Source organism: Macrobrachium nipponense, chromosome 5 (genome assembly GCF_015104395.2).
Source record: "Macrobrachium nipponense isolate FS-2020 chromosome 5, ASM1510439v2, whole genome shotgun sequence".
In the NCBI taxonomy this organism is placed as follows: Eukaryota; Metazoa; Arthropoda; class Malacostraca; order Decapoda; family Palaemonidae; genus Macrobrachium; species Macrobrachium nipponense.
The window spans coordinates 54,252,293-54,277,164 of record NC_061107.1 but is presented as its reverse complement, the minus strand read 5'-3'; the positions used below and the strand labels follow the sequence as shown (position 1 = coordinate 54,277,164).

General features: G+C 35.9%; 1 protein-coding gene across 1 annotated transcript in view; it reads left to right on the top strand.

The window, feature by feature from the left end:
* Nucleotides 1–23,587, top strand: part of LOC135215334 (mucin-2-like) — a 124,511-nt gene extending 100,924 nt beyond the window's left edge. Inside the window, exons 17-22 of the mRNA XM_064249894.1 lie at nt 5,173–5,298; nt 14,001–14,250; nt 14,645–14,919; nt 16,424–16,551; nt 20,956–20,994; nt 23,246–23,587. Of these exons, the coding sequence (XP_064105964.1) occupies nt 5,173–5,298; nt 14,001–14,250; nt 14,645–14,919; nt 16,424–16,551; nt 20,956–20,994; nt 23,246–23,412 (985 nt within the window). The 3' untranslated portion in view covers nt 23,413–23,587. The remainder of the gene's footprint in view (nt 1–5,172; nt 5,299–14,000; nt 14,251–14,644; nt 14,920–16,423; nt 16,552–20,955; nt 20,995–23,245) is intronic.
* Nucleotides 23,588–24,872: the final 1,285 nt, after the last annotated feature.

Sequence of the window (24,872 nt, the reverse complement as noted above, 5' to 3'; positions counted from 1 at the left end):
ACAGTCACTACAGTAAAATATGGATAAAGGGGACAGTCACCACAGTAATACCTGGATAAATGGGAGGGTCACTACAGTATTACCTGGATAAAAGGTACATTCACTGCAGTAATACTTGCATAAGTGGGACAGTCACTACAGTAATATCTGGATAAATGGGATGGTTAGAACAGTAATATCTGGATAAATGGGACAGTTAGAACAGTAATATCTAGATTAATGGGACAGTCAGTATAATAATTTCAGGATAAAAGGGACAGTCATCGCAAGGAGGTACAGGAAAATTTCTTGTAGCCCTTCAGAGTTTTCCCAGGCAGAGCCAGGTTCATTAGCTAGTATATATGTGCTATATTTTATATTATTATATATGTTATGTATATTTTATATATTATATATATATTTTATATATTATATATATTTTATATATATATTTTATATATAGGTATGGAGTGTCAGTGAAAGGCTGCACTCATAAGGGGGCATTAACTGTGTAGGGCTCATAGTGGGGGAGTTGGCACTCGTAGTGGTAAGCTCTGGGTGCCAAATGCACTTGCAGACTGACAAAGTGCAGTAATTCCGAAGTACAAGGTATGGTATGGTTTGTAAACAGGAAGTGAGGCACTCAATAGCACTCAACAGGTTGCAATCCTGGGTGTAAACTTAGACAGCAGCCTACTTCCAGTTCCAAGGAACTATGGCTAAAATCTCCTAAGACTTAGCAGGTGTTCAAAAATTGCAACAAGGTTGCACACGAAGTGCGGAAGAAGTGGGGGGAGTGCCAAAGCTTTGTTGCATCCAAATGCAACCTCAGATGGACAAGATGCACCCATTGTGCAGATACTCCCAGAGTACAGTTCTGAAATGAGGACATCACTGGTACTCAAATAGACATAATCGTGGTGAAGTCAGGCAACAGCCTACTTCGACTTCTTCGGAACATGTAAAGCGCTTTGGTGAGAGTGGTGGCACTGACCAGTTGCGTAGACAAGCCTTGCAAAACGTACAGGTGTGTTCCACAGAACACGGTAGCACTCAATAGTACAATCAACAATCCTGTCTGGACACAGTCACAGTCAACAAAATTCAAGTCACTCAAGAGTGCAGTAACAGTACTAAGTCATGGGTTCAACACAGCTTCAAAGCACTCAACAGTGCATTAAGAGTACCATCTAGACTCGCTCACAGGTGTTCCTAAGAATGTAGATGGCACTAAATGTGCGTAGTTGGGTTCCCAAAGAAGTGGATGGACCCACATCGTCGACAATAACTCTCAAACTTCTCAAAAGCTTTAATGAACTTAACAAATCAACTGAGACCCTCATTTTTTCCTATAGTAACACACTAAAAAGAATGTTAATACAAAATAGCCCTAAGGAAAACAACAAAAAATATATAAAATTCCTTGTTTGGACTACACCTCTTTTAATATCAGCCAATTAGCAAGGATTTAGAAGTAAGAATTAAATAGCATAAGTATTCTGTCAATGCTAGATTAGCATAGATTAATTAATTTAAGTGAAAACTCTCACAGGATAAACTGACTGAAAGTCCAGTGTTTGCCGGATCGAAAGATTTCTCATCACAAAATCTTTTAGAATCCGCTACTATACAGCTTACTTCCAGTTGTCATCCTAAACTTAGCCCTGTCATGTATTATTTGGACTCGTGTATTAGTAAAATGTTCAAGAATGACCTAGAACATAAAATCACTGACTTAATTACAAAATAGTTACCTTATCTATTTAGCATCACTTTGTCGTGACCGAGATAATGAGTTAAAACCCACAATGATGTAAATGATACTGTATTTTTCCAAAATACAAAAAGGTTAAAAACAAGGAGCTTTCGACGATTTGCACAACAGCCCTTGTCAGCCAACTGTTGGCTGAAGAGGACATTTGTGCAAACTGTCGAAAGCTCCGTTTTTAACCTTTTTGTATTCTGGAAAAATACAGTATCATATGTATCATTGTGACTTTTAACTCATCATTAGTTACCTTTATATATATATATATATATATATATATATATATATATAGATTATATAATATATATATATATATATATATATATATAAGTCATATCACATTACCGTGATTCATATAAATTATTCGAGCTACAATGTCCTTTAATATCTAATTCGCTCTACCTCGGAATTAATATATTTTCATATATGCTTAACCGAAGGGGAATTTTTTCCTCGATAATAGATTTACCTGTACTTGGGCGCGAACGCAGGTACATTCAAATCCAAGCTCGTCAGTGAAGCTCTCCCACCCCACCAGCTTCACTGACGAGCCTGGATTTGAATGTACCTGCGTTCGCGCCCAAGTACAGGTAAATCTATTATCGAGGAAAAAATTCCCCTTCGGTTAAGCATATATGAAAATATATTAATTCCGAGGTAGAGCGAATTAGATATTAAAGGACATTGTAGCTCGATATATATATTATATATATATATTATATATATATATATATATATATATATATATATATATTATATATATATTATCAGATCACCGTGATTCATATAAATTATTCGAGCTACAAATGTCCTTTAACATCTAATTCGCTCTACCTCGGAATTGATATTTTTTCATATATGTAAACCGAATGGGAATTTTTCTAGTTGATAATAATTTCGTCCCCTCATGGGATCGAACCACCGTCCAGCAGACAGGGATGAAGTCACTGTCGTCCTGACTTTGTCCCTGTCTGCTGGACGGCGGTTCGATCCCATGAGGGGACGAAATTTTTATCAACTAAAAAATTCCCCTTCGCTTTACATATATGAAAAAATATCAATTCCAAGTTAGAGCGAATTAGATATTAAAGGAAATTTGTGGCTCGAATGATATATATATATATCGTACTTTAATTTTTGTTTAATGTTTATCTTGAGGAAAAAAAATTATTGTTTACCAAAAGAGAATCAGTGAGTTGTCATTTTATAAGTTTTTTGGTCAGACACAGTCCTTGCATAATCTTTTAATTGTCTTCTCTTCGCACATTTACTGCCAAATGACCTGGACGCACATCTTTCCCCAGCCAATGCTTACTGCACCACTTACCAGATCAGTCAGGAGCATTCATGCTGCAACAGGTTGCTCAGGAAAAATTCTCATAGTGAGGCCTCCCTTATATCAGCCTTGATAAAACTCAGCCTATTTCTTAAACTCTGATATTGATGTTAAATGTGTTTGTAGTCATTTACGGTAACTCATGGTACTAAATTTGAATGCAGTAGGTCCATTTTGACCCTTGAAGCCCTGATTTCCAAAAAGGGTGTGCCTGCCTGCTATCAAGGTTGGGGTAGGTAGGCTATGAACCCCTCTCACCTGGTTGGTAAGTTAAAAGGGCATAGGCCTCCTACCCATTAATAATGAGGGAAACCCTCAGGTCTCCAATTACAGGGGGCATTGGCCCCCTTACTACTGAAAGTGCATTAATGGCCCCCATATTGTGGGGAGCCTGTTTGTACTTATAGAAACAGTTCTACATTGATGTCAACTCCGAAAGTTGTAAAAAATTAGGTGGTATGAAAAGTGGGGTGATGACCCTCTTAGAAACAGCCCTCAAATTTCAGAATTTGACCAAAACTTTCTTGGGGGTAGGGGAGTCTATGGTAAAACTTTGGTAGCCCTAGCTTTCATAGTCTGCGCATGCATAGCGATTAAACAAACAAACAGACAGAAATTGCCTCTTATATGTATAGAAGATATATATGTGTAAAGTTGGTAAGCACAATAAAAAAGTATAATGGAAGCTTTCAAGAAGATTATCTTCCATAACACAAAGAGCATCATTGCAAAGAGCTGATGACGAAAACTAATGACCTTCCTCATCCCTGCATGCAGAAAATCTTTTCCAAGTTTCTTATAGTGAGACTTATATTCTATCCATATTTAATTCCAAAGAAAACCATAAAAGCTCATAAGCAATGTTTATGTCCCATTTGAATATGTACGCCTGTTCAGTTTGTTCCAAAACACAGATAAGGAATTACCTCTATCCTAAAATAGGAAAATAGTTTATCAAATGTAGATCAGTTGTTATCTTCCTGTGATTACTAATGCTGCATTCCTTTCCAGTTTCTAAGAGTTGATAACATACAGAGTTTGTTCCTGTACTCATCCAAAATGCACTGAAAGAAATGCCCTGACTTAACCTGGTAACTAGTGTTTGTAATAGCATAAAGTTTATAAACACCATGCATAATTTACTTATTTAAATGAAGTTTTTATTATATGGGTTGAAGGTAGAAAGTTTACAAAGGCAACTATAGATTAAGCCTAAGCTGGGAAGCCTAGCTTAGCCTGCACTGTTCACAGCCAAGTTAATTGGACAGCTTTCTTGACGTGGACTAGAAAAAACTTTGGAGTAAGATTAAATCAAAGGGGATACAAAAGAAATTGGAGGACTATTTTATATTAGAATTATGTTTGAATTATTATTATAATGTGTGAATGAGCTATGCAGTATCTGTGTGTACTACAAGCAAATGTTGATGGTACCAACAGGATTTTCAGGGAATCTTCAAAATACTCATATCAACATCAACTGTATTACAAACAGCAGTAGGAGGCCAGAGAAGAGACCTAGAGCTACATAAAAAATTGGTAAAATAGGCAGAGGTCAACTAATGAAAATACTAAAGAAAATATTTGTACAGACAGAAAAATAAAAAGCACCAGCCTAGAGAAATTGAAGTTTCGTGTTGAGTAAATAATTGAGAGCTGTGAGGATCTAACTCCTACTCAGCGAATCCCTTACCATCTAGATAGACAAGAGTATCTTCCTTTTTGCATAGTATGTATCTGTCACAGGCTTGAACCGAGGGTTCTTCATTGCAATGTAATATTCCCAAGCAAAAGCACTGTAAGTAATGTTGAAATACTTTCCACAGTATATTTTAAAAATTATTATCATTAACTTCATCTTACATTTGTGCTTCCATTATAAACATTAGATCTCGCTTTATCGCTCTGGTTACAATTTAAACTAAAACTGTAGTCTGTAGGTTAAAGGAGTTGATGTCCTTCACAAGGAGTGCTGCAACCACAATGTGGGAAATAGGTGCTCTTTTCACAGAATTGTTACTGAAAACTTATATATTTAAACCTCTATCCACTTTATGTTGTATCTAAACATATCCTTTTTTTATTTCAGCATCAGATTCCTGACTGTTGAGTTCAAAAATGTTTCATCTCGCGTCAATCACTGTAAACCTGGAGGTCAGGCAAATGCTGAGCCGCCATATATAGAGATAATAGATGAATACAATGCAACCACCAGGTAAGATTAAGAATGCTGCCTAATAAATCTGGAATGCTGATTGATTGGTTATTGGGACATTCGATGAATGAATGTCCCTATAACCAGTTAGATGAACCAGTAGATGAAAAGATTCTGGTCCCATTTCCAGAAAATGTAATTCATGTCATTTCTTGTTAAAATTTGATAACCAGTTGTTTGATAAGGATTTGGGCCTCATGAATCCAAAAATCAATGTTACCAAGCAAAATTTTGAGTTTTTAACTCTCAAATCACAAAACTTCAACACGGCCGCCATTTATATTAATTTACCGATAAGTTTGCCATGATATATGATTTACGGATAATTCTGGACATTTCTCTGAGGTTTCTGGCATCGAAGAATATATTGAATACAAAATTATGACTCACTGGTCATTTCTTTTATGTAAATGTTACGAGCATGTTTAGTCATCTTTTTGCAAAAATATCATACATTTTGGTCATCTATAATGCCGTTTATTCATTCACAAATAACCCCTCTTCGTCCAAGTACTTCAGGCATCATTGAATTTATGGTGAGTTAAAATATATAAAAAAAAGTAATTTTACTTAACATTTATCAGTATCATTCCACATATGTAATGTAGACATATAGTCTTTTTCAGGTCAATTATACAGAGATATAGTACCATGAACTATGAGATATGAATATTAATAAACAGAAAATACTCAAAGATAACCTACTCAATAACAAACTTGTCGGACTTCTGAATATTAGAGCAAATTTGCAGAATATAATTGTAGCTACAACGTCATATTTATATTACTGTTCCAAAAACCTTAATCTTGTCGAAAGACAAAAATGAAGCATATGAATATAATCAACACCCATATTCTCCACACTCCCCAGTAATGTGTCTATTTCCTTGTTACCTCAGTTCCAAAAATAGACTCGTAAATGTTTTCAGCGGTATAAAATAAGGTATTTCTGGTGTAGTCACAAATATTAACTAATTAATGAGGTACTGATCAGAACGCTTTTCAACCATCTATAAGTAGTCTTTGCACTCCAGATGATAGAATGGAAGTTTGTACTACCAGTATTGATCGAGTTCAGTGGTCACCATTCATACACTCTGTTGTACACCTGCAATTACCAGTAAAAGTAAATCTAGATTTTACACATTTGCACTCGTGTGTGGAATCTTGTTGACAACCATGAGTGATAAGTCGCAAACAGGATTCTGGTACAGCCGGAAGTGACAAAAGGAGTGGAGACATAGTACCATCCTTCAATAGCTAGTCCAAACTTGTGGCAAGAGAAAGATTGGACATAGGACAAATTGCTTGTAAGTGGCACCTCTTTATGTGGTATTTCAATGCATCACTTGTTGGTGGTAGCAGCTCTGGCTTAACAGCATTCTTAGCTAGAAGTGCTGTGTTCTTGCTGTGACCAGAGAGATGTTGTTTCATAACCTGTGATCATGTGGAATGCCTGGTGTAGCTGAACACCAGTAATGTCCAATTGACGTTTATGTATGACATCTGTCAGTGGAATAAACTTTGGTTTCTTGTATGTTCTTGACTTCATCCATAGATGACTTGGCTTGGACCAAGGCTTGTGCAACAGTGGGCTACAAGTTGACACAATACATCCACATCTCGTGATGACTCAACTATTGTGTTTGTCTTGGCATTAGCGCAATGGAGAATAGTAATCCTTGTGTCAGCCTCTTCATGGTGGTCTTCAAGAAATCCTTCCCAATGACTTATGTCTTTCTGAAGGTTTCACCTTGTGCTGCTTCCTCAGACAAATATCTGGCAAGGCAGCTTTATTCTCTGAGAGTGAGAGGAATTCCTGCAAATCCTGTGGCAGAGGGACATCTCCTGATTCAATTATTCTGTGTATGAGTGTTTCCCTTCTTTGCCTTGTCCTTGTTCCTGCTTCAACAGATTCTTCAGTATATCTGTCAATGCTTAGGTATCCATAGTTTTCCACCAATGTCTAGTACTACACTCAGTACTCTGTCTGAGGTGGCATCATTGTTGCCTTCATCACCCTCATCTTCTCTGACATTGTAAATATCATCTATCCTATCACATGCATTCTGGCCACCATAGAGTATTGTAAGAAAAAGTTATAGGTTTTCTGGCATGCAAGAATGTACATCATTCGTTAAAATATTAGTTCTTCTGCATGGTGCATGGTTCAAAATGTCCATCTTTAATTCAAGTGCAACATGAACCAGTGAAAGAAAATTGTCATTGTCAGGCTAGTGCACTAGAATTGGACTATCCATCATAGTCTCCTCTGGTCTACTAATGGTCACAGCAATGTGGGAAAGCTTTATAGGAAACAACATTTTGTTTCTTATTTTCTTCATCTCTTTGCAGCAGATGAAATTCATAAATTTCTCCAACTATTTGTTTCAGTTTATGGGTAAAAGATGCTCTTCGACACAAATAGGAGGCTCACATTTCTTTGTTATTCTCATAACATAGCTTACAATATCTACACCAAATTTCTTGACTTCAAGAATGTGACCCTGAGCAGCAGATAGCTCCAGTTCATTCTACAACAATGCCATTGCGAATTCCGATGACTCAGCAGTGATTTGATTCTTCATTGTGTTTCTCTGTAACTGTATGTAGCACTTCAAATGGTATTTTCCCTTCTGCAGTCATTAGGTTATTACAGTCAGACAATGCAACACTTAGCTTTTAGTCAAATTTCGTAGCTTTCATTGCCTTTGGGCTCATGCTGAAAGCACATATAGATTAGAATCTTTCATTGGAAGAAACTTGGCAGAATAAAAACAGGGCCCAATTAAGTCGTTCAGATGAATTTTGAAGTACCAGAGCTACTAGGACAACTATCAATTTGTTTGGCTTTTAATCCAGAGGCTTCTAGTCTTGATATTTTGCCTTTGTCTGCAGTAAGATTAAAAATCCTATCTATAACATCTTTCTTCTTCTGATCCTTCAATTTGTGCCTCTTGGTGGCAATGTCTGGCAGTGTCTGAAGTCCCTTTGGTCTAGCATTTAGAAGTGTTTTACTTCTTCTGGGCCTGACAGATGATGCACATTAACAAGTCTTTCACAGATCTTTGAAGGGACTGTTACCTAGAAATTGACGACATTTTCCCTTCATCATAAAGTCGATACACTGTTATAATCTGAGTTATGTCTAAGCAAGATAGCTACTTGTAGTATATACTAATGAAGTGGATAATTCTTTTGATGCCTCACAACACACTGTATCTGCACACTACTTACCAATGAGAAAAAACTGTTCGACGTAAGCATATCTACAAGCTAGCACAAAAATTTGAATCTTAAAATCAAGATGAAACATATAATTATCATTGGGTTCTTCAGTGTCATAAATCATGGGGGAAAAAGGAGTGAAGATTTTTTATCTGACAGATGAGCCATTATTGGCATTTAGAATTTTAGGGCGGACATTTTGTTTTTTGCCTTTTTTGGGCCTTAATATTCAAAATACCTTGGTAACATTAATTTCGCTTCATTCAGCAGGCTTAAATCCTTTAACAAGGATTCGCTGGGGCCTCTTTTCTGAAAACGGGACCAGATTAAAAGATGCTAAATGAATTTAACAGTTGTTGATCATTAAAGCAAATGTCTATGATGCAATTATTACTTAAAGTATGACCTGATAATCTTGATAAAAAAAGACAATGAAATGTAAAAGTGGTAAAGTAGCGAGAGATTGATACAGTGCAGTACTAGAACACAGCCATAATTTACTGTTCTGAAAGCCAGATGATACCTTGCCATGACAAGATTGCCAAACCCTAAACTTTTCCCTGGATTTCCATTTTAATTAAATGAGGGATATTGCAAAACTGACTTTATACTGAAGTTGTGATTAACTAAAAATTGAGTTTCAGGATGTACTTTGGCTGATATCTTCAATCTGGATTTTATTAGTGTGAGGACTGGACATTAAAGAATACAATCCAAGAAGCTAGAATTCATATTACAGTTCAGTAGAAGAACAACCACCTGTAGTTCTTCAGATCCAAGAGTTCTTAGATGCGTAGAAGTTAATTTCAGGTGGTTACTTCAATAACGGGATAGGAATACTACATATGTGTCAATATTGCAATGAGATTCTATCCAATTGCAACCGGGTCATGATTGGTTTCAATTAAGGCGTTGTTGAAGGGAATAAGAGGCCTGATGTTGACCTCTGGACTTTGATGAATCAACCAACAGCGATCGTGGACTTAGGTTTAAATAATGCCAGTCACACATTGGCGATTCAAAACTGCGACCATCATAATGGTCGAAAATTTGCTCATTACAACGTCACTGCGGTGCAATGACAACAAGACGCCATCTATTGGCAGGATCCGTAACCGCGTCAACGAGTTTGACGATGTCCAAAGTCGCCATGTCATGCTAGAAGACGCAATAGTGCCGTATTAGCGTTTCGACTGCCGCAACTACCATCAAGAAATACGACAGGTAGTCCAATTCGTAGGTCCTCGTATTTTTTTATTTAACCAACCGTAATCTGTGATGTTACACAAAGGCACTGGAGCGACAGTTTACTGTTGTAAACATAGGGATAACTGCGTCTTTTATACTTTGAAATGGGATATAATAAATGTCCTTCCATAGATTTAATTGGTGAATGTGATAATGGACATATGAAATATTGTAGTTTGCGAGAATGTCGATAATGAAGGAATCGAACAGGTGAAATGTTGCATCAATAAGGTGTTTTTGTGAGTGACACTGACTGTACCATCTGCTATCAATGATGAGAGATTTGGTTGTCAAGTTATAAGGGCCAACGGGCGCTTCAATGCATTGTATTACAGTGTGTAGGAAATAAGACCTTAATATAGCAAATGATATTCACTAGAAAATTAACCGATTCCAAGTATGATTGTGTATTTTGAAAAGGCAATTTTAAACAGCTATTTACTCGATTATAGTCCCGTGAGGAAACTTGCTACACTAGCCATTTTTTGCTTTTGATATTTGATATCAATTTTCACAAATACATTCGTAACAAGAACACATGTACCTAAATATTCATCAAAGGTCAAAATTCATATGCTGTGTTGTGGAGGCGGTGAATTTCGGGATCGCTTGATTTGTAAGCTCAAATCTCAAATTTATATCACACTGAGCAGCTAAAATACTTGCCGCGCATGAATAAAATATTCATCCCTTGGCGTCTACACCAACTCTCTCATCTGTTCTCCGGCTGCTGAGCCCAGATTTTCCTTAACTCGGGATCCTTCGGAAACGGAAAGAGTTTGAAAGTCCCCCTCTCACTCTCACTGCACCCAATAAAATATGCACTGCAATAAACCATTTTGAGGTCCACTTTCACAACAACGATATCACTAAGATGCGAATGAATGGCGACTTCTTCTTGCCGGAAATTTTGGCAGTTGACGATAAAAGGCCTGCAAATATACCAAAAAATTACTTACCGTTTACTAATAATATCTCTAGTATGCAAATTAAGATAATCCATCATTTGACTCTTTGATAATTTCTCAATATATGAGAGGGATATTGCTATTTGAACTCCACACGTTGCCATGGCACGGCTTTGGCGTGGGGTAGAATGACATCACAAAATCACACGCGCAGATGAGTCCCAAACTCGTAGGTAGAGCAGTGCTACCTGTTATATCTTACCGTGGCCGCAACATCCATTATTATTATTATGGAAGACTGAACTAGCAATGTCAACATGCGGCATCCAGTAGGTATGGCGTACGCCATGTACTTGGGAACCCCACAGCATGGCAGTGGCTACCATAAAGTCTTCTTGTATCTGCTCTATAAAGATATATGTTACTTTAAATTGTATATCTATTTCTTATAATATGTTTTGTGTATAAAATGTTTATATTTGTGTATGTACTAAATTTTCCTAAAAGGAGTAATTAATAGCTGGATGTTATTTTCTATAACACTACTTGAAATTACCAAAATACATAAGATCAAATTACGGAGAATTTTAGAAGTTAAGAGGCCCTAATACCTAATAATAAAGACGTACATGTCTGGCGAAAGTGACCAGTAGATCTTTTATATGTGTGTATGTATGTATGTATGTATGTATGTATGTATGTAATTGTGAGTTGTGCGGATTCACAAACGCACGAACCATTGGAACCTGACTAACTGTCATCCACGAGTTTTTCACAGACACGCGAACATTTGCGAATCCTCGAGAAACCGTGCAAAAGTGTTTATGTTTAATCTTTTATGCAATTTATAAGTTTTCCAGCTTTTATGCTTAAATTATATAGCATTAATAATAAAATTGATAATTTTCCCTCTCTGTCTCGGTATAATTCATAAATAATTTCACTCTCTTCAGGACAGATTCTCTCTCTCTCTTGTTTGTAGTTAGCGCTCACACATATTTTACAACCTACGTATTATTATCTCTGTACGTATGTCTTTACCGTACAGTAGATAATTTTCAATCTACGTAATGTAAATGCGCCATTCTAAAACATAGAGACATGGAGCATTTCAGAACAAAGAGAAAGAGACAGAATAAAGTTCTTAAAAACGAGGTTGATAAGACTTCTAAAACTAGATTGGTCGAAAGTAGGAGAGACAGAGAAACAGTAGCTATATGCAATCTTCCCCTTCTGTCTTGTGCTTTTTATGAAAATATCTTATAATTTTATATGAATGTCCTTTTTTACCTTATTTATGGCTGTTTTAATTCCATTAGAAATTAAATCTCTTCTATTCTTAACTTTTTTTCAACAGTGACCTTTAGAATGTATAAGTTCCATTTTCATTCACTCTCATCATAGCGCAGAATGTTGAACACAGTAATTGCTTTATGACAATTTCTTCAACTACAAACCATCTCCAATATTTTCTAGTTAAAGACAAAATGACAATAAAATAATAAAAAGTAAATATATATAGATACATATGTGTGTGGAAATTAAGATTTAGTATTTTCAAGAATTTGCAGTTTTTTTTTTTTAATTCTTTTATACATATAAGTCAGTGAGCTGGTAATGCAAGCAAATGAAATATAATGTATTACAATGTTCTGAAGTAAGAGATGAAAAGACGTTTTCTATTTTTAGTAAAATATATAATGAATTCAAGATTCTCAGTATTGTTTATTTACTTTTTTATATTATGGCGGTGTGCATGTCTGTCAACATGTGACGTAACTAAATCGCATTAAACCGCCGTGAATCCACATGCTTTCATAAATGTCGCCGTCCTGTGAAAACTGTCAAATGTGGGTGTGGCCTACATCATCGGCGAATTGCGTGTACGACTACGTAAATACGTAATCTCACCAGGACGTGCAAAAGGCTGTCGTAAATGGTTCATTGTGTATGACGTTATTGTGGCGTAATCAGCTAGCTTTCTTTGTCTTTTTTTTTTCTGTGGCCCAAGGCCTACGACTGATTCCGATTGATCGCCAAAGCCAGCCTTGATGACCGGTGATGCTAGAGGCACGTGACTCATGGTTCTGGGACATTCTTGTCAAAACGCACACATTAGGATGAATTGCCATACTGCATGAATAACTGGAACTATTATTCCATAACAATACTCGAAGTTGTCAATGAGTAGAGTAAATTCTTCCATCCATGCAGTCTTCCATTATTCTTCTTCTTTCTCCTGCTTCCGAGATGCCCTGGCTGTATACATGATAACATTTGCTAATCCCATTGGCCTTTGTATTCAAAGAAGAAAAGATATTAAAATAAAAACAGAGTAAAAGCAAGGAAAAGGTAGAGCTAGATGCGAAGGTGATACTACGTAGAAAGGGATTGCTGAGTCATTTCGAATTTATCTTTCTCAGAACTAGCTAACAGTATTAGTAGAACTATTATCATAATTAATAATTGTAGTAGCAATAGTATCAGTCATAGTAGAAATGCAAGTACATTATTAAAAGTGAGCTACATTCACTAACTGGAAGACTCAAGGACCATTAATGCAGTGATACACAAAGGAAAGCGGATATGAAAAGAGAAAAAATTATGATGCATAAATAAATCGGTACCAAGAATAGCAGAGATCAGAAAATTAGAACGACAAACAGAGGGTTTGAGACTAGCATGACAACCACCCTTTAGCTTCAACATCAGCTTGAATTAACACTACTAGGAAGACTGCTCTACAGATTTACATTAAAAAGGATAACCAGCCCCTTGGTACCGAGGAGTATATCCTTCCTCATGGCATCTCAGAATAAATGGAATGTCGATACTTTGTTGAAAAGAAGGTAGCACATGTTAACACAAGTAGTCTGCACACTAGATCTGTAAGAAAAAAATTCCTTTCGAAATATGTACTCTCAGGATGGTTAAAAGTCCTGAAATAACACCACTGCTCTTGGAATTCTGTCCAAATGAAGAGTGTCATTTGTATTCATACAAGCTAATTTCATCCTAGTTGATTTCCTTCCCATGGACCAGTTAATGAAACAGATCTATGAATGCTTCTGATAGATCTTCAAAATTTTATCGCTATATTTCAAGTCCTCCTTTTAATCATAAACAAAAAAACAAAAAAAATTGAGTGGTGGTTTTGCCAGGACTACTTGTAATCGTTCACATAACCACATTATAGTTTCTGGAAATACTGCTCTTAAAAGTTGTTCATAATAATGTGTCACCAATGTTTCCTTCTAGGTGAAGTTTTACAGTTCGGTAGATTTAACAAGCTCCGATTGATTTTTCATCTGGTCACAGGTTGTGTAATCTGGAAGGTACCTACACTGTGAACTCTTTCTCCAACAATCTAACGGTAAAATTCGTAGCAGATCGAGATCCAACGATGGTACCAAATGTCACTTTTGACCTCCGTAAATCCAAAGAATGTTGCGGAGGAGTATTTAAGACTAAATACAGTTCCAGCATGCCAGTATCCAGCACGATGGCTACTTCCCCCAACTACCCGTTAAATTACCCTCCGAATTCAGTCTGCCCCTATATATTTGAGGTAGGTTTTATGTACGGTCATCTTAATATAGATGTAGTACTTACCTTATAGAATAAACTTTCTCTCATGATGAATGCATATAGAATATCTCTGTCAGTTGAGTTATGAAATGTTGTTGCTCTGGATGAGACTATCCAACCAGTTTTCATCAGCCGCTTTTTGAGTGTCTTGTGTTGTCTGCAATTTCTCCAAATGTCTGAATGTCTGAAGTACAGACAGCAATCAGTTCAAATCAAAATGAAAAGTAGTGCATTCTGATGATGTTACCTACGCAGAAAGCTATTGAGAAGTAGAGGCACAATATGTTTAGAAGAGATGCCAATTACACCCACACATTTTTTATATTGTAATATGTGCACACATAAATAAGTGCAATTGTCTTTTCCTTTTTCAGTGCATTCCCGAGAATGAGAACACGCCATGTAATGTACAGCTCCAGTTTATAAACTGGGATGTTGAAAACCCAAATCAGAATATATTCCAAGCGATTCAAGCACAGACGAATCAGCGACGGCGCCGTCAAATCATACAAATAAATAGTACTGTAGATATGCGCAACGAAGCTAATGCTTTAGCTGCTGTCGGAAGAGGAATGAATCTGCGCTGCGCAGATGAAGATCAGATCTGGATCACTGGTTGTGGAAACATATATCCCAAGGACACAGAACAGTAAGTAGCGCCTAGCGATGCTTTCAGTTCTTAAGGCCTGTCCACGCTCGGAAACATTGTTTGAAAACAAATTTTGCAAACACTTTTCGCCGTGGGTTTGTTTCCCATCCAGATTGGATGGGAAACATTTAGTGTTTCTGTGTATATGTATATATACACATGTATAATGTATGTATATGTTTATACATATACATTGTGTATGTATATATTTATAAGTGCATATATGTATATGTGTTTATGTAAATGCATGTCCATATACTTAAATACATACATGTATATACTCTTATACATACATACTTATATATTTGCGTATATGTACATATACACACCGCTATGTACATATACATATGTTCTTATTCATATTTACATATGTACACGTATATGTTTATATATGTAGATGGCCTAATGTCTATATATATATATATATATATATATATAATATACGATATATATATAATATATATATATATGTGTGTGTGTACACATGTACATAAATTCTTCTGTTAAAACAGGATACGTCTCAAGTATAAAAGGCAAATTAAAACGCTCTGATTTAAAGCTAGGATTATATTTCGGCGGACTAACTTACACCCTTATCAAGCAGTGATAAGGGTGGAAGTTAGTCCACCGAAATATGGTCCTTAGCTTTAAACCAGAGTGTTTTAATGACCCTTTTATACTTTTCCTTTCTCGCATCCCTCGTCGAGTGGATTAAAATAGCCAAGTAAAATACAGAGACTACTGCACCAACATCTTGGCGACAAATGAGGTCTGGACAGGAAACATTGTTTGCAAACAATGATTCCTAGTGTGGACAGGTCTTTACATCATTATGATGACATATGAATGAGCATGCAATGTCGGTTATTATTATTATTATTATTATTATTATTATTATTATTATTATTATTATTATTATTGTTCTAAAGGGTCCACAATAATACAAAGTGTAAAAAGTCTGTGTATAATTTTGAAGACTTTACAGAAAGCTTTCGAACCCTTCCCTAGGTTCATCTTCAGTCCAAGGGAAGGGTTCGAAAGCTTTCTGTAAAGTCTTCAAAATTATACACAGACTTTTTACACTTTGTATTATTGTGGACCCTTTAGAACATTATATATACTCTCGTGATAGAGAGTTTTTCCCTATTATTATTATTATTATTATTAATTATTATTATTATTATTATTTTATTATTATTATTATTATTATTATTATTAATGTGTAGTGAAATTTTTTTTAAGAATGCAGGACAAAAAGATCCATAAAAATGGAGTGATGATGATCTAAAAGTAAATTGTGAATTATACCATCTGTATTTAAGGATTTAAAGTTTTTTTAGTTTATTATTATTATATTATTATTATTATTATTATTATTATTATTATTATTATTATTATTATTATTATTATTATTATTATCCAGTTTTTAGCAACTTTCAGCAAGATTTTGGAAGAATTGGGCATTTTTACATTATTAGTGATAAAAATCTGATTTCGACACCAGGTACTGCAGCAACTATTACCCGAAGACGTACGTGGCGGAGGGAAAGGTTCTCATGGTTTTCGTCACAAACAGCATAGCTGAAAACAGAGGGTTTGTCATTAAGTACCAGGCCCTGGATCCTCAGTTGGGTAAGATGGATATTGTTAATCTGTCTGTATAGTTCTCTTCTCTTTTTATTCGTAGTTTTAAATAGGTCAGGTTGTGTGAGATTCATTAATGAGTATTTGATATGAAATTTTGAAATGACTTACGATTATAAATCACAAATTCATTAGAAAAATTGTCATCATTTGTACCTGCAATACTTTTCAATTTAAGTAGTTACACGCTTAAAAGTATATGCATTGTAGAGGAAGTAAAATCAGCGATTCAGCATAGGCAACGTGAAGAAATGTAACACTGCAGAGTCAGAAGACAAGCGAAAATTACTGTCTCACTCGTTGGTTGACAATTAAATACCAGTATTATGGCTCTCTCTCTCTCTCTCTCTCTCTCTCTCTCTCTCTCTCTCTCTCTCTCTTTTTAATGGCGACTTGGTAGAAAATTCCCACCTGAGTTATCACAACTGTTGTACTACATAGATAGGAAAATTCAGGTTGCAGGGTCCGTGACTGGCTTGAGGAGACCAGAGGGAGGTCAGCAACTTTTGTGCATGAAATGGCTACATCACCATCATTCCCAATGTGAATGAGGACGCACGTTAGAATGATTCATGCTATCGAAGAAAGTTCACGTATTTATTCTGTTACATCAACTTACTTCAGCTATAGACATTGGGCCGACTGATATGTAGGTACTGTTGCTATAAATAAAAGATATTTAATGAATGTCTTTGCACAGACAGACGAAAGAGCGATCATCCTATTCATAAAGCTCAGGTTGAATGAGAGATTTGACGCTGCATCTTATTTGCAAGCTTAGCAATTTCGGTTTCAATATTTGTAACCGAAAGCCTAAAAATTGGGTCAAGTTGTTAAGCCTTGATCTAAGTTTCGATTTTACTTGTTTCTTTTTTGGAAATCTTTGTTCACAGATATACTAGCAGCAAACGTTTCAAATCGGAATATTCCTCAGATAGACAGGAATATCATTTCAAATGGCTGTTCTCTTTCAACGTGGTTTTCAATGCATCATTGGTTTGAAAATCAATTATTTCCATCTGATAAATTCCTGGAACTTCTTCTGGTGATGCACTGAAAGGATTCTGGAACATTCAAATTCCTCCCATATAATCATGGAAGTCCTTGAATCTATTTATAAATTACTATTTTAAAAGTTTAATTGCTTCGTTACAGTTTATTGTTGAGGTTGCTGAAACATTTTTCCTTCATTCACTAAATCATTGCATAAGTTTTTCTTCACCTAACTGTCCCATAAAATGATCTAGTTTATTTTCAAACGCTTCACATCCTCTGCCTTGCAATCTCGTGTTCAAAGTACTCAGATGGTAGTTAATCAGAGAAGAAAGCTAAGAAAAAAGACCCTTCCGGGATCTGAGATGATTCTCGAAACTTTCCTGTTTCAGTGAAAAAGATTCCAATTTCATGGCCAAGCGCAAAAAAACGCCTGAAGACTTTTCCATTGCCGAGTCACCATACTCTAAGTCTAATTCAGATAAAAATGTCTGAAACTGCCGATGATTCAAACCATGACGTCTGATGAAATTTACACTTGATACGACGACGTTCATGACACCTTCAAATTGAAGGACCTCACTCCACAGTGTCTGTTGATAAATAATACAAGGAAACTTCCGGAGAGATGTGCCATTACTCTTAACAACTTCAGAGCAGATGTTTTCGACCGAGCCTGTTTCGTGCTTCGTCTGTCGTTACACTTTTTAGCTTGACCCAACTTCAATCGAGGGTTCTCACTGTCTGAGATACTCCCAAAAATAGATTTTCTGATGTTGTCGTTTCTTTCATACTTCACCGGACGCACACATTTTTCAGAATCTGAAAGTTGTTAACACCTCTGATGAAGTAGAATCAGAAGTTGTGCTTTATCCAAACATCATGACTTTCATCCAAGGCTAAAGGAAAATATAGAAAACTGCCTGCTTTTTCAGATCATGCTGAAAAAACTTCCGAAAGCCTCGTCACTGTTGAAGCAGCCAAACTTAAATTTTGAAAACGTGACAACTTTTCGGGCATATTTCTTTAACCGTGTTTATCTTGCACTCTTTAACAAATTCTCCATCAGTGAGTTACCTTCCTTTTTCATATATATACTTGGTGACTACGTAGCGGGCACGCACGTATGATTCGGTTTCACTAGTTTGGTTTTAAAGAAATTTTGCTGTGCAGACACTGATGTTTTCAAAGCAGATATCTTGTTTGAGCGCTCATCTCCTTGAAGTGAAAACTAATTCTTATGCCATATTTCATAAAGTCTTTTGACAGTAAATGTCTTCAAGGCTTCATAGTTTCGTGGCATATAAAGCATAAAGCACCGTCGGCATGTGAAATAAAAAAAAATTTTGCCAGAATTCCAAGTCTCATTAAAAACACAGCCTTCCTTATCTATCTTCCTCTTATTATGGTTAACTGGCATAACTGGAAGAGGGAAATGTATATGTTACAACCCCAAAATAAATAGATAACTAAATAATTAAATTACATACGGAATTAAATTTATTGTCATTACAAAAATATAGCAAACAGTAAAAATGGCACAGGTATAAATGGCACAAGTGAAAAATAGGAAAAAATGGCACAACTATATATCGATTCATCTACAATGATTCGCCCTAAACAAACACGGTGAAACATTTTAGATGAATCAATATTTTTTTCCCCTTGTGCCATTTTTTTCCTATTTTTTCACTTGTGGCATTTTTACCTGTGCCATTTTAACGTGCCATTTTTACCTGTGCCGTTTTTACCTAAATTCCAAAATTGTACCACTTGACGAAAGGCTTTGCAAATAACATTACACGAAGGACGGTTCGGTCCACCTCTGACGGCTCAGACCCTGACAGGTGATAAATAACACGATGCAAGGATACCTTCCCAGGAGAGTTCTTCTATCTAAAGGGATAAATGGTTTCATTTTGTTTCACTTAGAGTACAGATTTTCCATATGACAGACCATACAATACAGAGTGACAATTTCAAAATAATCTGACGCTTCTTAACAAGGAGTCCAGAGATACCACTTGAAGAAACACAAAGTTGTACTGGAATGTATAGATATTCACTTGATGCTACATAAATAGGTACTGATTAACGAAGAGAAAGTTGTCCTCGGTACTCAATCCAACACAAAGGGTTAAGGATTAACGTAGAGAAAATTGTTTTTAGTACAGTGAATTCTCATTTTAATCCTAACAGATTGACAGAATAAAGATGGCAGTTTAATGGAGATAGAATTAAGGTATCCTTAAAATTATTTTCCTATTTGCATATACCTAGTCCAGGGATACCTACCTAGAAGAAAATTTACAAATACATTAACATAAACGTATTTTTGGTACGTTAAATTCTCATTTAAAACCAATCATTCACAGAATAAAGAGGTCATTTTAATGGAGATGGAATCAAGATATCAAAGTTATTTTTGCATGTGTGAATAATTCAGGGACGCTCGGTTAGTGAATAGACAAACAGAATACTCCTGAGGGAAACTTAAGTTGTTGTTTTCATGGTCTTTCTCACTGTGCTCCTGCAAGTCTTCTGTTTCTTTTTTTTCATGTCGATAAAGTTGTTGTTGCCATGTCGTATCCTAAAAACACTGATAGTTTGGCAAAAAACTCAACAACCTCGTCAGGACCACCAACATTGCAGATTTCTTTTCAGCAGCCATATAGTTTGTATGCATTCCTTTCCTGGTCTACGAACATTGCCATGAATCGCTGAAAAGTTTTCTCTAAAAATGTTTAGTTTAGAAAAAAAGTCGTCCGATGGTGAATACAGTTTTCCTTCACTTATGTAATGGGCCCGTGTTTCTGACGTCTTGTTGTTAACAGCGTAACTATATTTGCATATTTAAAGGAGAACTTTTTCATCCATATCCACCGATATATCTCAAGGATATTTAGCAAATCCTGTTTCATCAAAACACATTTCGACTTTCGTAAGATTCACTTCAAATTCCAGGTCGCCCAAAATTACGTTTGTCATACGTATTTTCAAGGTCAGATACCTGCCATGGAAAGTTTGTTCATTCTGCTTCCATTACGTCCAGACCTTGTGTATTGTATATGCACGTTCATATCACGGTCGGTTCGGTCCTTAGCAGAGTATGTCAGCGTGATTGCATCAGTTTTTCGTCTCATGAATTACAAAACAGAAAAAGCACATGGTATTCATATATTATTATTACTGTGCAAAGTAGTTCGCATTGATGTAAAAATTAGCGCAAATATTTGAAAAGTAGCAAAAAATCCTGGCATGCATTTGGTGCGACAAGCAGCCTACTGGATAAGAGCATAATTCGTCACTACGTGTCAAATAACATTTTGTCAATTTTTCTTGAATCGTTTGCTATATAAGAGTTGATGTTAACTACGTACATGTTTTTATTTTTTTCAGGTGTCTACACTAGGCAAGAGTCTGACCCGAATGCGTGCCGTAAGTACAGACAGCTAAAAACATTTGCTTCAGAATATGAAATGTCCCTTTAGTTCACACGAAATTTAATCTAAATTCCCTGTTCAGCATAACAATTCTCTGTTGAGCATTACTGCCGAAGCTGTGAGGCCAATTTATGCCACCTAACAGGTCTCTCTCTCCTCCTCACATCTGGTCCTCCGCGTCCCTCCCTCCACCCACATCACAGCCATCGTTGATGTGATTGCTAGTCCCCGTCACATAGTTCTGGGCACCTTGTTCGTTTCCGGTGACGTAGTCTGCATAAGTACACCATGCCCTCATATTTAAGCTTCAGCATGCCCAATTAAAATTTGAAGGGGGTACAATACTCTGCTCTCCTTTTCCAGCTTAACTCACTTTTCAAGGCCAATAAAACCCAACAAGCATTTGGAGGGAAAAACTTGATGTGATATATTCTTTGACCAGAAAGATGATGAATAGATAAGCAGGAATCTAGTGATTAGCTATCCTCTTTATCTAATAATTTCACATCAGCTATAAACTTTCAGCTTCATGCGGAGCCAAGTGAACATCTACCTCCCAAATCTTGAGAGTAGGTGTTTTTAGTTGAGATATAAAGTTCATTTATAATGTAAACTGTAGGCTCAATAAGGTTGTTGCTGTAGTGTTGTCTTGTGTTTCTTGTAAATAACGCTAGAAACTGATTGTTAATTGCTGTTTCGTAGACACGTAGCAAGCCCTTCACTCTGGTTATCTGTAACAGTACAACACATTTGAATTTCATTTGCCTTATCTCCCTTGTATGCCGATATTGGGGAATCCATCTTCATGACTGAAAGCTTGTATGAAACATATGACTTGTATCTGTTGTCTTCAAATGGGGAGCAAGTATGAATTTATCAATAAAAAAATAAACTGAGTATGAGGAGAAAGCTGCCTTCCCTGGAACGTCTTTCTCAAGATGTTTTATTTATCTTGGTTCTTTTGTTTTCAAATAGTAGTCGCTTCCACTAGCCTTCAGTAAAAAGTTTAAGATAAGGAAAATACAGTATAGCACCATGATTTTACCAGCGTTCAACAGATACATGACATATTTTAGCACTTCCCGTACATGTGGAATGAAAGAGATTTCCTCAATGTAATGCCTATAAGGACAGAAGAATATTCTCTCGAAGCAACGGGAATTATCCAAATACTGTAGATTTTTCTCACCTTTCTGAGAAGAAGTGTCATCCACCGCAAGTGTCCATAGTTACCAAGGTTGACCATTTATTTGAGGTGGGAATAAATTAACAAGTAAGTATATGTTCTGCATAAGCAAAACACTAATATATATATCTATATATATATATATATATATATATATATATATATATATATATATATATATATATATATATATATACATACATATACAGAGAGAGAGAGAGGAGAGAGAGAGAGACGAGAGAGAGAGAGAGAGAGAGAGATTACTGAATTGCAGCTGCTTGATCTTTTCTTCCTGAGTCCTGACATATGAATTTTTTCATAAATATTATATATATATATATATATATATATATCTTTATATATATCTATAAATATATAGTATATATACATATACTATATATATATATATATATATATATATATTATATATATATATATATATATATATATATATATATATATATATATAAATTTGAGTAAATGAAAGAGAATGATTCAGTCAACGAAAAGACTCAGCATTTATTCAGAGTAAGTGTTTCTTTCATTGGTAAAATATATGCTTTGATAGCGTAAAAGGGGAAACATATAGATGTAAATAGTAAGAGAAAACAAAATAACATTTTTACGTTAACCACTAGGCTGCTCATGAGTCTTAGGGCTTTCGAGGAAAAATGTTTTAACTCTTATCTTTGAACAATCAGCAATTTATTACGATCTGCGTATGCAACGGGGGCACATGACAGGCAAATTCCCTAAAGTGGGACCTGAGTACGTCCCCCGAAAGTAGTGATTTTTGGGGAGGCGGGGGACGTCTGGTCACCCTACCCATACGCTAGACAAAATCGTTGCATGAAGGCTACCCAGAATAATTATGCTAGCACAGTTGCTCGGCAATATATAAAAATCGACCCCGTAATTGTAAACATATCATACCTATTAACAGTGAAGTTTGGATTATGGTTTTTCTAATGTCTTGCTTATGAGAGGTTGAAAAGTTTTTCTTCAATTTCGCCTCCATTATTAACTGAAAAATGTTTTTAAATTTTCCAACTTTGCACAGGATGTGGTGAAGCGGACTTTACCCGATTTCGCAAACTTAGTGAAAAACAGGTTAAGAAATCGTTGGGTGGTAACCCGGAAGGAGAAAACGGGAAAGTCTGGAAAAAGTCAAAGTCAAAAAGGAATGGAGGATGGAAAAAGAACAAGCCCGGAAAGCCCTCAGGTTAAAAAGAGGAGCAGAAGGAAAAAACAAACAAGGGACGAAACCTCCTAATGATAATTTGAAGAAGAAGAACAAGAAGAGAAGAAGGAAGAATAATGTAAGCCCAAAGCCACCAACAGGAAAAAAACAAAAGAGAAAGCACAGGAATGGCGCCAAGAGTAAACCAAAGGGCAACCGGAAGAAGCCGTCAAAGAAGAAGCAAAAACCCGGTCCACCTCCTCGCCCTACTCGTGCTCCTCAGTCAGGAGTGAAGAAGAAAAAGAAAATCCAGAAGGCGAACAAGGACGCTGCAAGAAAAGAGAAAGCCAGAAAGCGAATCCCGGTTGTTGAGCGAGTCTTCGGGGGTCCAAATGCAAAGAACGCGAAATACAATCCACATATGGTGAGTATTAGCTGGTACCTGTTTCACCGTTGTTATCGGCAAAGGTAGGATATATAGGTAACGAGACAAAACAGCCCTTCTGTAGATTTTTCGAAGTATATTATTATCTCAATTTACAAAATGGTCTGTTTTAATTCTGCAGACATCAAAACGTGAATGATCATACAGTATAGTTGCTAGCGGCACAAGTGGTTCGGGTGACACGTCTTTCAGCACTTGTAGTTTTGGTAAACCACAGATTGCTGTGGATCAGCAGACAATGGTGGGCTACTCAAATATTCCAACTCACTTCAAAATTGTTGAGTATAGACTTAATAACTGTAGAACTGTAAAGGTCGCATTTGATTAAAGTTCATGGTTGATGCAAAATTGTAATATTTAACCATTCCTGGCACTTTAGAACTTCAGAATAGTGAATTCTGAGACTGCAAATGAAAAGAGGATGTATTGACTTCAGCTGAAGTTCTGTGCTTGAGTAGCAATTCTCTTCAATGCAAAGATTCATTTTTGACACAGTGAGAGTTCAAAGGAGACCAAAAAGTTTCGCAACTCATTTTTACGCTTTTTTTCTTATTCATACATTTACAAATTATTATTATTATTTTCATTTTTTAATGAACCTTAGCTCTCCATTCATTCCGAGCCAGCGGAAGTAAAAGCTGTATGATGGAGAGGTAAGTATTTATGTGTTATTATTAATATTGTTACTTTCCTTTTCACTATTATTATTATTAGTTTAGGTTACTATTGCTGCTATTGTTTTTCTTGACATGCGCAAATTTTTCACATATGTACCATTACAACTTGAAACCTCATTTATGCTTTATTGGATTGTCGATTCCTGATTTCACTACCTAGATTATGTTGTTGTCAAAGTTGACCGCACACAGACAGACACAGACGCCAGTCCTGTTTTCACTTAGTCTAGATAAATGTTCTATATTTTTAAGATTCCTTCGAAAGTTTTGTATTTTTTCGCTGTAACAAAAGCCAAAATGAATAAATGAATAAAATAATAATAAAATACTTTGAGAAGCAAAAGAGGACCAGTGAATGGGTTTGGTTCAAAAGAAAGTGAACTTG